The sequence below is a fragment of the Sphaerodactylus townsendi genome, linkage group LG06 (genome assembly GCF_021028975.2).
Source record: "Sphaerodactylus townsendi isolate TG3544 linkage group LG06, MPM_Stown_v2.3, whole genome shotgun sequence".
In the NCBI taxonomy this organism is placed as follows: Eukaryota; Metazoa; Chordata; class Lepidosauria; order Squamata; family Sphaerodactylidae; genus Sphaerodactylus; species Sphaerodactylus townsendi.
This window is the reverse complement of record NC_059430.1, coordinates 125,331,344-125,343,198: the sequence shown is the minus strand read 5'-3', so window position 1 is coordinate 125,343,198 and position 11,855 is coordinate 125,331,344. Positions and strand designations below refer to the sequence as shown.

The 11,855-nt window shown below is 50.5% G+C and overlaps 1 protein-coding gene across 1 annotated transcript in view; it reads right to left on the bottom strand.

The window, feature by feature from the left end:
• The window catches only part of MEGF8 (multiple EGF like domains 8), a 92,637-nt gene that overhangs the window by 64,941 nt on the left and 15,841 nt on the right, over window positions 1–11,855 (bottom strand). The window contains exons 8-12 of the mRNA XM_048501706.1: window positions 11,395–11,575; window positions 9,799–9,944; window positions 8,273–8,392; window positions 6,527–6,693; window positions 2,370–2,477 (exon numbers count right to left, since the gene is read on the bottom strand). Of these exons, the coding sequence (XP_048357663.1) occupies window positions 2,370–2,477; window positions 6,527–6,693; window positions 8,273–8,392; window positions 9,799–9,944; window positions 11,395–11,575 (722 nt within the window). The remainder of the gene's footprint in view (window positions 1–2,369; window positions 2,478–6,526; window positions 6,694–8,272; window positions 8,393–9,798; window positions 9,945–11,394; window positions 11,576–11,855) is intronic.

The window sequence follows — 11,855 nt, the reverse complement described above, 5'->3', positions numbered from 1 at the left end:
CCTCTTCCCACAACAGACACCCTGTGAGGTAGGCGAAACTGAGAGCGTTCACATCAGCTAGTTTCTACAGCACAGAAGAAGAGTTTGGAGTTATGCCCCGCTTTTCTCAACCATAAGGCATCTCAAGGGGACCTACAAACTCCTTCCCTTCCTCTCCTTACAACAGACACCCTAAGAGGCAGGTGAAAATTGTGTTGTTTGCCACCCTGAGCCCTGTTGGGGAGGGATATAAACTAACTAAGCACCGTATAAACTCGTGTATAAGCCGACTCAGGTATAAGCCGAGGCACCTAATTTTACTACCAAAACCTGCAAAAACGTATTTACTCACTTATAAGCCGAAGGTGGGAAGCCGGGAGGCAGAGGGAGCTCCTTATTTGGGCAGTGACTCCCCCGATGTCATTGCCCAAATAAGGAGCTCCCTCCACCTCTCCCTCGCTGCCTGGGCCTCCCTCAAACCCTAGCTAGGGAGGTGTGGAGGGAGTCTCCTTATTTTGGTACCAATGACATCAGGGGGAGTCACTGCCCAAATGGGGCCAAGGAGCTCCCCCCCACCTCCCTCTTATTGCCCAACAGGAGCCTCCCCTGCATGCCTGGGCTTCCTCAAACCCAGCCAGGAGGTGGAGGGAGCTCCTTATTTGGGCAATGACATCAGGGGGAGTCACTGCCCAAATAAGGAGCTCCCCCCACCTCCCCATTGCCCAAATAAGGAGCTCCCTGCTGCCTGGGCTTCCTCAAACCCTGCGGGGAGGTGGAGGGAGCTCCTTATTTGGGCAATGACATCAGGGGGAGTCACTGCCCAAATAAGGAGCTCCTTCTGCCTCCAGCCAGGGTTCCCCTTCACCCTCCCAGGAGGGCAGCAACAAGCGGCTTGTGCAGTCGCAGGGAGGTCGTCCCGGCCAAGCCCCCAGCCTTGGCAGAGGCCGGAAGAGCCGGCTGGTATGCAGTGACTCGTGTATAAGCCGAGGGGGCATTTTTCAGCCTTAAAACAGGGCTGAAAAACTCGGCTTATACGCGAGTATATACGGTAACTAACTCACTCACTCACTCACTCAGGTCAAGGAAAGAATGCATAGGTGGCAGAGGTTACATATATCAAAACTGGTTACAGACATTCAATCTTAGGTTACATTCAGGTCACATCTAGGTAAGATCCTGAGAGAAATACATTGAAAGAGCCCAACCAACGCTTCCGCGTGCCCTGCTGTTATCAAGACCCTTTAGAAGAAGAAGAAGAGAAGAAGAGTTTGGATTTATCTCCCCCCTTTCTCTCCTGTAGGAGACTCAAAGGGGCTGACAATCTCCTTGCCCTTCCCCCCTCACAACAAACACCCTGTGAGGTGGGTGGGGCTGAGAGAGCTCCGAAAAGCTGTGACTAGCCCAAGGTCACCCAGCTGGTGTGTGTGGGAGTGCACAGGCTAATCCGAATTCCCCAGATAAGCCTCCACAGCGCAGGCGGCAGAGCTGGGAATCAAACCCGGTTCCTCCAGATCAGAGTGCACCTGCTCTTAGCCACTACGCCACTCTTTAAATACAGAAATTCTGCTCCAAATAAAAGGATTCTGCAACCTGCAAACATCACACACATGTTTTGCATATAACCTACTCTGAGAGCTGGCACGATGCAGCAGTTAAGAGTGGTGGACTCTAATCTGGAGAGCTGGACTTGACCCCCCTGCTTCTCCATATGAGCAGTGGACTTTTATTTGGTGGATTTGTTTCCCTGCTCCTGCACATGAAGCCTGCTGGGTGACCTTGGGCTAGTCACAGTTCTTCAGAACTCTCTCAGCCCCACCTACCTCAAAAGGTGTCTGTTGTGGGGAGAGGAAGGGAAAGGAGATTGGAAGCCACCTTGACCCTCTTCGTGGTTGAGAAAAGGGGGTATCACTCCGAACTCTTCTTCTCTGCTTATCCCAGACCTGGGCATTATACGGCCCGCGGGCCACATCCGGCCCGCCGGATGACCCTGACTGCCCCCCCTGCTGTGCTGGGGAGCGAGGTGTCTTTGAAAGCCCCGCAGAAGCCGGTTGCCTTGGCTGCCGGCTTCTGCGGGGCTTTCAAAAGCGCCTCGCCCCCCTGCCTTTTGGCCCGGCCCTCCACAATATTTTCTGTTTCTTATGCGGCCCCATGGAAAAAATAATTGCCCACCCCTGGCTTATCCTGTTTGTTGCTGACTAAACTGTAATTCTTGGTATCTGCTGCATTACCCCTTAGGGAGGTTTCAACAAGTCATTTCTTGACTGTCGGGGTCTGATTTGGGACCCCTTCGCCAGGCTGCTGCATTGAACAAGAGGATCCAACTGCCCGCAACCCATTTGTGGAAATGCCAGCCCCTCCCACCCCACCCTGCGCCCCACAGGACCACTCACAACGCTGCGGGGCTGGGTGCTCTGGCAGACGTTCATGCACCAAGCGCATTCTGGATCCTTGGCGCAGGTGGTTTTCTCTCTGTACATGGAACAGTAATCCAGATGGTACTGGGGACAGGAGAAGAGAAAGGAATGGGGGAAAGACAGCTTGGTAACATAGGTCTGGAAAGGCCTCCTGTAGCCCAGCCTACTGAAAGCACACGGGATAGAGGCTCTATGCTGGCAGGGGCTGATGGGAATTGTAGTCCATGGACATCTGGAGAGCCGCAGGTTGCAGACCCCTGCAAGATCAGCTCGAAGTTCCACTTGCCCTTTTCCATGACGACACCCAGCAGCTGGGATAAGGTATGCCTGGCCTGAGCTTTGCCCTCCTTTTCTTAGGCAGCGATGCGTGTCAGGGCCTTCCCAGTGGTGGCACCAAGGTGGGGCATCCCCCCGCTCCAGGATGCTCATTGGGACCCACCTCTGATGTTACCTAGGTCTAGCAAGAGTTGCCCAAGTTTTCTTAGGTGCTCCTTGCCACCTGGGCTGTTGCTCAGGGAATCTGTCATTATTAGTGACACAAGTGAGACCTGTAAGGCAGGAGGGTCAAACATGCGGCCCCTTGAGTGGGCTTATCAGGCCCGTGAGCCAGCTGGGGGAACGGGGGGCTGCCTCAACTGGCTCGCATGACTGATGAGGCCCCTCCAGGTAGCCACTCCACCCCGCTGCAGGCCTGCCAATCCAGGAATACCCTTCCCCCAGTGCAGTATCGTAGCGCCAAGGGGACAGGGGGTGCACGATACACACATAGCGCCGGTGCGAGGGCATGGCCGTTCCAAGGCGTAGGGGGGGCGCGGCAAGGGCGCAGGGTGCACGTGTGCCCTGCACACAGTTCCCTCTCGCTCTGGCCCTGCCCCAGTGCTGTTCAGGGGCCAGCCGAGGCAGCCCGGCCCAACCAGGTCATTCTGATGTCATATCCGACCCTCGTAACAAATGAGTTTGATGCCCCTGCTGCAAGGAATGTTGGGAAAGGAAGGAGTACGGGAGCCTCCCCCTCAAAATATCCCCCTCCAGAATTTTCCATGTCTCCATCGAGCCCTTGTGTGCTTTAACTCCTCTTTCCCCACCTTTATACAGATTCTCAGCCAGTCTTGACGTTCTGTGCCTCCCAAAACACATTCAATCTGAAAGGCTATATAGGGAATGGCATGACCTCATAGGTGGGATCCAGCAGGTTCTCACAGATTCCCAAGAGTAGGTTACTAATTATTTGTGTGTGCTGAGAGGGGGTTACTAATGGGTGATTTTGCCACGTGATTTTTGCCTTAGTTACGCCCCTCCTCTCAGCAGTAGCGCGCAGAACTTGAAGCAGTCTAGCAGGAGGTGCACTGGCGTGCGTGGCAGCCTGCGCCTGCATGCATTCGTTTCCCGCCCAAGGACTAGCGCTATGGCTGCGTCCTTGCCACAGCCCCGCCCAGAAATGCCCCGCCCCCAGAATGCCTGGCCATGCCCCCGTTGTGCCCCGCCCAGTCCCATTGGCACTATGCCACTGTTTGAATCCCACCACCATGGGAACCTGTTACTAAAATTTTTGGATCCCATCACTGCATGACCTCTATGATATGCTGGTGCAAGGGCCATTTACGCTGGTGCACAGCTGAAGCACAGCTGCACGACAGATCCACCACAGCCTGCCACAGTGCAAATCCCTAGGCTTCAGGACTGGTTTTTCGCATGCTTGTGAGAGTCCCTGCGGTTTTGTCTTCTGTGCAGGGGTCGGCCAGTTTTCTACCATCATGTATCGTGAATTTGTGCGGTGTGTGTTTTTCCCCTAACTGCAGCCATTTCAATACTGCGGAAGCCTCCATTAGGGGAATGATATTACACGGGATTGAAAAAACAAATACATAAATGTTAATTTGGTCTCTCACACAGGCCTACACAAAGTGGCTAACCCACATTCCCGCAAGGATTTAAAACAACTTTGTTGATTTTTTAAAAAATTCGCTGGAAACTTTCAGCAGCAAATTCACAAAAGCTCTCTGAAATTCATCCTGGTTTATTAAGTATTATCTTGGTTTATTAACTAGTCAGTTCCAGAGTGTTTGAAATATTTTGCTCACTATCCAAATGTAATATGATATAAGTACATAAATGCTCACCAATCCAGGTAGACCTATTTTGGACCCCCACTTATTATTGTATTGTGGAAGGGATCCAAAAATTTTAGTAACAGGTTCCCATGGTGGTGGGATTCAAACTGTGGTGTAGCGCCAATGGGGCTGGGTGGGGCATGACGGGGGCGTGGCTGGGCATTCCGGGGTGGGGCATTCCTGGGTGGGGCTGTGGCAAGGACGCAGCCGCTGCGCAGGTCCTTGGGCGGGAAACGAATGCACGCAGGCGCAGGCTGCAACGCACGCCGGTGCACCTCCTGCTAGACTGCTTCACGCTCTGCGCGCTACTGCAGAGAGGAGGGGTGTAACTAAGGCAAAAATCACGTGGCAAAATCACCAATTAGTAACCCCCTCTCGGCACACACAAATAATTAGTAACCTACTCTTGGGAACCTGTGAGAACCTGCTGGATCCCACCTCTGTGTGGAAGGCTTTCACAGCATGGATCAAACTGGCTGTTGTGGGTTTACTGGGCTGGGTGGTCGTGGTCTGGTAGTTTTAGCTGCTAATATTTTGGCCACACTTATGGTTGGCATCTGCCATTTTGCCATAGATGCCAGCAAAACGTTAGGAGCTAAAACTACCGGACCACGCCCACACAGCCTGGAAAACCCACATCAGCTATTTCTCACTGTTTTTATTATTATGACTCCTTCCTTCGTCGTTCTGTTCACATTCTTGATGTGTTATTACTGTTCTTGTTGTTCCTATTGTCCAGATACAGCCAATACATTAACGGTGTTAAAGTTACTTTTGATTGAGTCTTTTACTTTACTTTTTTTTTTTAAGTGTTTTGGCATTTCTGACTGGGATGTATTATGGTTTCACAGTCCCAGTAAGATCAGCAGCCATTGCAGTGAAAGTCCCGGTCAGGAATCGCCAATCCTTTTGAGCCGACAGGCACCTTTGAACACAAGAACATAAGAACAAGCCAGCTGGATCAGACCAGAGTCCATCTAGTCCAGCTCTCTGCTACTCGCAGTGGCCCACCAGGTGCCTTTGGGAGCTCACCTGCAGGAGGTGAAAGCAATGGCCTTCTGCGGCTGTTGCTCCCGAGCACCTGGACTGGTAAGGCTTTTGCAATCTCAGATCAAAGAGGATCAAGACTGATAGCCATAAATCGACTTCTCCATAAATCTGTCCAAGCCACTTTTAAAGCTATCCAGGTTAGTGGCCATCACCACCTCCTGTGGCAGCATATTCCAAACACCAATCACACATTGTGTGAAGAAGTGTTTCCTTTTATTAGTCCTAATTCTTCCCCCCAGCACTTTCAATGGATGCCCCCTGGTTCTAGTATTGTGAGAAAGAGAGAAAAATTTCTCTCTGTCAACATTTTCTACTCCATGCATAATTTTATAGACTTCAATCATATCCCCCCTCAGACGTCTCCTCTCCAAACTAAAGAGTCCCAAATGCTGCAGCCTCTCCTCATAAGGAAGGTGCTCCAGTCCCTCAATCATCCTTGTTGCCCTTCTCTGCACTTTTTCTATCTCCTCAATATCCTTTTTGAGATGTGGCGACCAGAACTGAACACAGTACTCCAAGTGCGGTCGCACCACTGCTTTATATAAGGGCATGACAATCTTTGCAGTTTTATTCTCAATTCCTTTCCTAATTATCCCCAGCATAGAGTTTGCCTTTGGAATCCTGACTCGTCCTAGTGAACTCAGGCACGAAGTGGCTACCCCCAAATAGCTGCCACAGCTTATGTTCTGTCAGGCAGTTGAGATTCTTGTGGCAGCTGCTACAAAGCAACACTTTTTAAAATCCGCACAGCCAATCAAACCTCCAGGAACCAATCAGAAGATCTGCTGGGCAAATCCCCCACCAGGCTCCACCCACTTTCTAAAACCACTTGGTTGGCACCAAAAAGGTGTCAGCAGGCACCATCGTGCCCATGGGCACCAGGTTGGGGATCCTTGGCCCAGATGACTAGCTCTGACTCCCAGACACACAAGTGGGCGAGGGAAGGGAGGGTGGAGAAGAGGTGTCTCTTACCATCAGAGACGGCACCTGGAAGACAAAGGTGGGCACCTTGTAAGCCAACAAGTCGCCCCGCGGCACCCCACTGTAGCCTCCGGCAACAAGAAGCACCGTCCCGTTCATCACAGCCGCTATATGGGAGTACCGGCCTCGTGCCTGGGCTTGAACCTTGGCCACGCGCTCTGGGGGAAAGAGAGAGAGAGAGAAGAGGTTGGAGGCAACCAACAGGGTTCAAGGCTGCCAGCACCAGGCCTCAAGAGAACTGTTCAACAGGTGCAACTTTTGCTTTCCCTGTGATGGAAGTAGCTGCACCTGTGGAACTTCTCCCTTCACAGAAACAAAAGAGGGGAACAAACTTAACCCTACAAAACTAGAATTAAGTGCCTAAAAGGTCAAGAAATTGTTTAGGGGGCCACTAAATATCAAACTGCTAAATATTAAAAGTACATATGTATTTCTTATAAACTGAAATCATCTACACTTGTACCGTATATACTCGTGTATAAGTCAACCCACATATAAGTCGAGGCGCTTAATTTTACCACAAAACACTGGGAAAACTTATTGACTCGCGTATAAGTCGAGGGTGGGAAATGCAGCAGCTGCTGGTAAATTTCAAAAATAAAAATAGATATCAATAAAATTACATCAATTGAGGCATCAGTAGGTTAAATGTTTTTGAATATTTATTTCAAAGAAAAACAGTAAACTGGCTCTGTAAGTGGAAAAGAGGGTCAACAAGAACAATATGGTCTCAACAGTAACTTTAAAAGTACAAAAACCTTAGCTCAATCAGCAACCAAGCTAAAACACAGGAGTTAAAATCCTTCAAAACTGGATTCCTCATCATCATCTGTATGTCCAAATGTAACCCAACTTAGATTTTAAGAGGGATATTATCAGAAATGGAAAATCTACTATTAGCTTCCATTGTAAACAATGGGGGATGGGGCACCCTTTTGGGGATCAATAACTTTGGATCCCCTGACCCAAACGTCACCAAACCTGGCTGGTATCATAAAGCGACTCTCCTGATGAGACCAGACAAGTTTGGTGAAGTTTGGTTCAGAGGGTCCAAAGTTATGGACCCTCAAAAGGGTAGCCTCATCTACTAATAGCTCCCATTGAAAACAATGGGGAATGGGGCACCTCCTTTGGGGGTCCATAACTTTGGACCCCCTGAACCAAACATTACCAAACTTGGCTGGTATCATCAGGAGTGTCTTCCGAGGGTACCCTGAAATTTTGGTGCCGCTAGCATAAAGACTGCACCCCCTGCTGGCCAGCAAAGTAAAAACACAAAAAAAAATTTTATGATCCGCATATAAGTCGAGGGGAGCTTTTTCAGCATTAAAAATGTGCTGAAAAATTCGACTTATACATGAGTATATACGGTAAAAGGCTCGTAATAGCTTACCTTATAAGGTCCAAAAAGTGTCACATAGAACCCTTCTGTCTACTGTCATTGTGATATTGTATGTACAAGGTAGGCTATGATGGGCCTTTTTACAAGTGCAGATGTTTTAATTTGTAAGGAATACATATATGTTTTTGATATTTAGCAGTTTTATATTTAGTGGCCCCTTAAATCACTTCTTGAACTTTTAGGAACTTCTCCCTTGCTCAGAGCAAGCAGAAGTCCTGCCCTAGATGGAACAGAGTGACCCAAGAGCCGCTGAATTTCCAGAACTGCTAAAGATCCTGGTGTAAACTAGAGCACCTGCAAGGATCGTGCTTCCTGAAATCAGATAGTTCCCTCACCTTGGGAGATCTGGTGTGCCAGTTCATGGCTGGAGACCCACTGATGGCAGCCCAGGTGGTAGAAGAAGATTTCGTCCTCGTAGCATTTCTCCTCGTGGTAATGGATGTGCACATTCCCCCCTGGAGGAGAAGAGGGAAAAGAACAGCGTGAAGACAGCTCTGCAAAATACCCAGCAACTTCTAAGCTCTTGTTCCTGTCTCATTCCTGGCCTCTGGTTTGTTCTCCTAGTGCAGGCTGACCAGACGTCCCGCTTTTGGCGGGACAGTCCCGCCTTCAAACAATTTGTCCCACGTCCCGCGGGTTATTTCAATTGTCCCGATTTTTGGGAGGCTGCCACACTGCCTTCTGGGGCGCAAGGCAGTGTGGCAGCCTCCCAAAAATCAGGACAATTGAAATAACCCGCAGGACGCGGGACAAATTGTCCGCGGGGGGAGCAGCCCGGGAGCTGAAGGTGCCTCTGTCCATTGGGGGTGAGCCTTTGCCATTCGCCTTTGCCATTCGCATGCGCATGCGCACGCGGCCGCAGGAGCGCACTGCCTTCTGGGGCTTGCCGTTTCCCGCCCTGTGACGGCAAGCCCCAGAAGGCAGTAACGGCTAACCTGCGTGCTGGGCATCGCACGTGCTGCTTTCTCCCGGTCGGTTCACAAAGGTGACCATCTGGTCACCTTATCCTAGTGGAGAAAAGAACCAGGAAACTGGGAAGGAAATGCAAATGCTGCCAAATATTAATCTACCAATCTCTTGCTTAGGCTATGCTTACCGCTTTGATTCACTGCCCCTGTACCTGTGCATAATAGACATTATGATGAAATAACAGCAAGCATCAATCACTCTTAGACACAGACAAAGGAAAGAGAAACGTCACCGAGTCGCCACACATTTGACTGCTGGTTAAACGTGCAGGAGCTGGGTCAGGAGGTAAAGGCAGCAACCTTTAATTGATTAAAAAGTAGGCCTTGAAATACAGCAGAGGCAGGGCTACCAGGGGACCGGGGGGCCCCATGTACCGGGTGCACGGTTTTGGGTCACATGGGGGGCGCAAAATTCCCCCTTCCCTTTCCCCAGGCCCCTCACCCCCACCCCCCACCCCCACGGCGTCCCCTCACCCCCCTTCCCACACTTACCTTAGTTCCTTTCCTTTTCCTAGAACTTTTTCAAGCTGAAAAAAAACGCCTGTTCACAGTACAGGCTAAAAACAGCCTGAGGAATTACAGTTCCCAGGAGACCTTGGGGCTCACAAGGTCTCCTGGGAAGTATAGTTCCCATCAGGCTGTTTTTAAGCCTGAACTGTGAATAGGCCTTCTTGTCAGCCTGAAAAAATTCTAGGAAAAGGAAAGGAACTAAGGTAAGTGTGGGAAGGGGAGGCGCTACGGGGGGGGGGGGGCACCGCAGCGGGGCATGGGGAGTGGAAAATATAGTCTGCACACCGGGCACAGTTTGGCCCAGCTACGCCTCTGATACACAGCAAGATGTTTCCCTTCTTTCTGAGCCAGACTCTATGTTAAGTCAACACAACGGCACTCACCGTACACTACCATGTAGTTGCCAATGACTGTGGCTGAATGGAAAGCACGCTCCCGAGGGCCCCGGTGAGAATCTTTGGCTCGCAACGTGCTCCAGTAGCGCAGGTCCACGTGAAAGAGATCGGTGGTGTTAACTCGCACACTGAATCTAAGAGGGACAGGAAGACAGGGAAAGGGAGGTTATTTCTAACATACCTGATTCACGTTTTGGTCTTGTCTTTGGTGTTGGTTTTTACCTTTAAAGCCTGACATGGCTTGGGACCAGGGTGTCTGAAAGACCATCGTCTCTGATACGTTCCTATCCGAAAATTAAGATCACAGCGAGGGTCCCTCCTGATTGTCTCACTAATCAAAGAAGCTCGTCTGGTGAGCACATTGAGAGAGGGTCTTTTTGGTGGCAGCCTTATAATTATGAGATAATCTCCCCCAAGGGGTGCAACAGGGGCCCCTCATTTTCAAGCTGACTTAGGACTATGTCTGACTAATTTTGGGAGAGGGGTTTATTGGCAGTCCTAAAATTTTAAAACTGTGATCTTTTAAGGGGGGGATTTGTAATAATTTTATTTATATCAGAAGTCTCCTTGAGTTATGCATCGTAGAAAGGTGGCTAATAAATATTCTAAATAAATAAATTCCCACCATTATTTGTTTCACCTAGTTAAGAACATAAGAAAGAGTCTGCTGGATCAGACCAGAGCCCATCTAGTCCAGCACTCTGCTAGTCGCAGTAACCCACCAGGTGTCTTTGGGAGCTCATGTACAGGATGGGAAAGCAACGGCCTTCTGCTGCTGCTGCTGCTGCTGCTGCTCCCGAGCACCTGGTCTGCTAAGGCATTTGCAATCAGATCAGGGAGAATCAAGATTGGTAGCCATAGATCAGTGATGGCGAACCTTTTTGAGACCGAATGCCCAAATTGCAACCCAAACCGCACTTATTTATCGCAAATTGCCAACCCGGCAATTTAACCTGAATGCTGAGGTTTTAGTTTAGAAAAAACCGGTTGGATCCCTCTTCCTCCGCCCCACCTGCCCCAATCACACCTGCTCGAGCAGGGGCCAGCCTGCTCTAGCCTCCAGAAAGTCCTGTGCGTACCGCTCTGTGCCTCTCTAGCATCTCTGCCTCCTCTGCGTCTCCCCCTCTGGCAGCAGCCACCTGGAGCACAGGCACTAGGCTCACTAGCCGAGTCCTCCCTTCTCACCACAGCGCGCACATCGTGCTCTGTGGCCCAGGCCAGCCTAGACTTGTGTGTGGGGGGGGTGATTTTCCGCCCCCCACATAACGAACTCTGTGCGCGCGCGCCCACAGAGAGGGCTCCGAGTGCCACCTCTGGCACCCGTGCCATAGGTTCGCCATCACTGCCATGGATCGACTTCTCCTCCATCAATCTGTCCAAGCCCCTTTTAAAGCTATCCAAGTTAGTGGCCATCACCGCCTCCTGTGGCAGCATATTCCAAACACCAATCACACATTGCATGAAGAAATGTTTTCTTTTATTAGTCCACCGAATTCTTCCCCTTAGGATTTTCAATGGATGCCCCCTGGTTCTAGTATTGTGAGAAAGAGAGAAAAATTTCTCTTTGTCGACATCCTTCCTTACCGGGCAGTGGAAGGCCGGTGACCACCGTACACCAAGAGAGTGCGGGAGGCAGGATGGAATATCATGGAATGGCCCGCGGCTGCAGGTGCCTTGCCACCTGAGGGCAACACCAGTTCCCAGAACCACATCCGGAGGTGGAAGCGGTACATCTGCGAGGAGAAGACATCCACAGAGGTCCGCCCTGGCAAAAGGAGGAAGAGATGAGGCTCGGCTGTCCGAGACGTTTCCACAGCATTTCCATGTGCCGCCAGTGAGACGTAGTGCCAAGAACATTTTAAGAAGGAGGAGGAGGAGGAGGAGGAGGAGGAGAAGGAGGAGGAGGAGGAGGAGAAGAAGAAGAGGAAGAAGAAGAGGAAGAAGAAGAAGAAGAAGAGGAAGAAGAGGAAGAAGGAGGAGGAGGAGGAGGAGAGGAAGAAGAGGAAGAAGAAGAAGAGGAAGAAGAAGGAGGAGGAGGAGGAGAA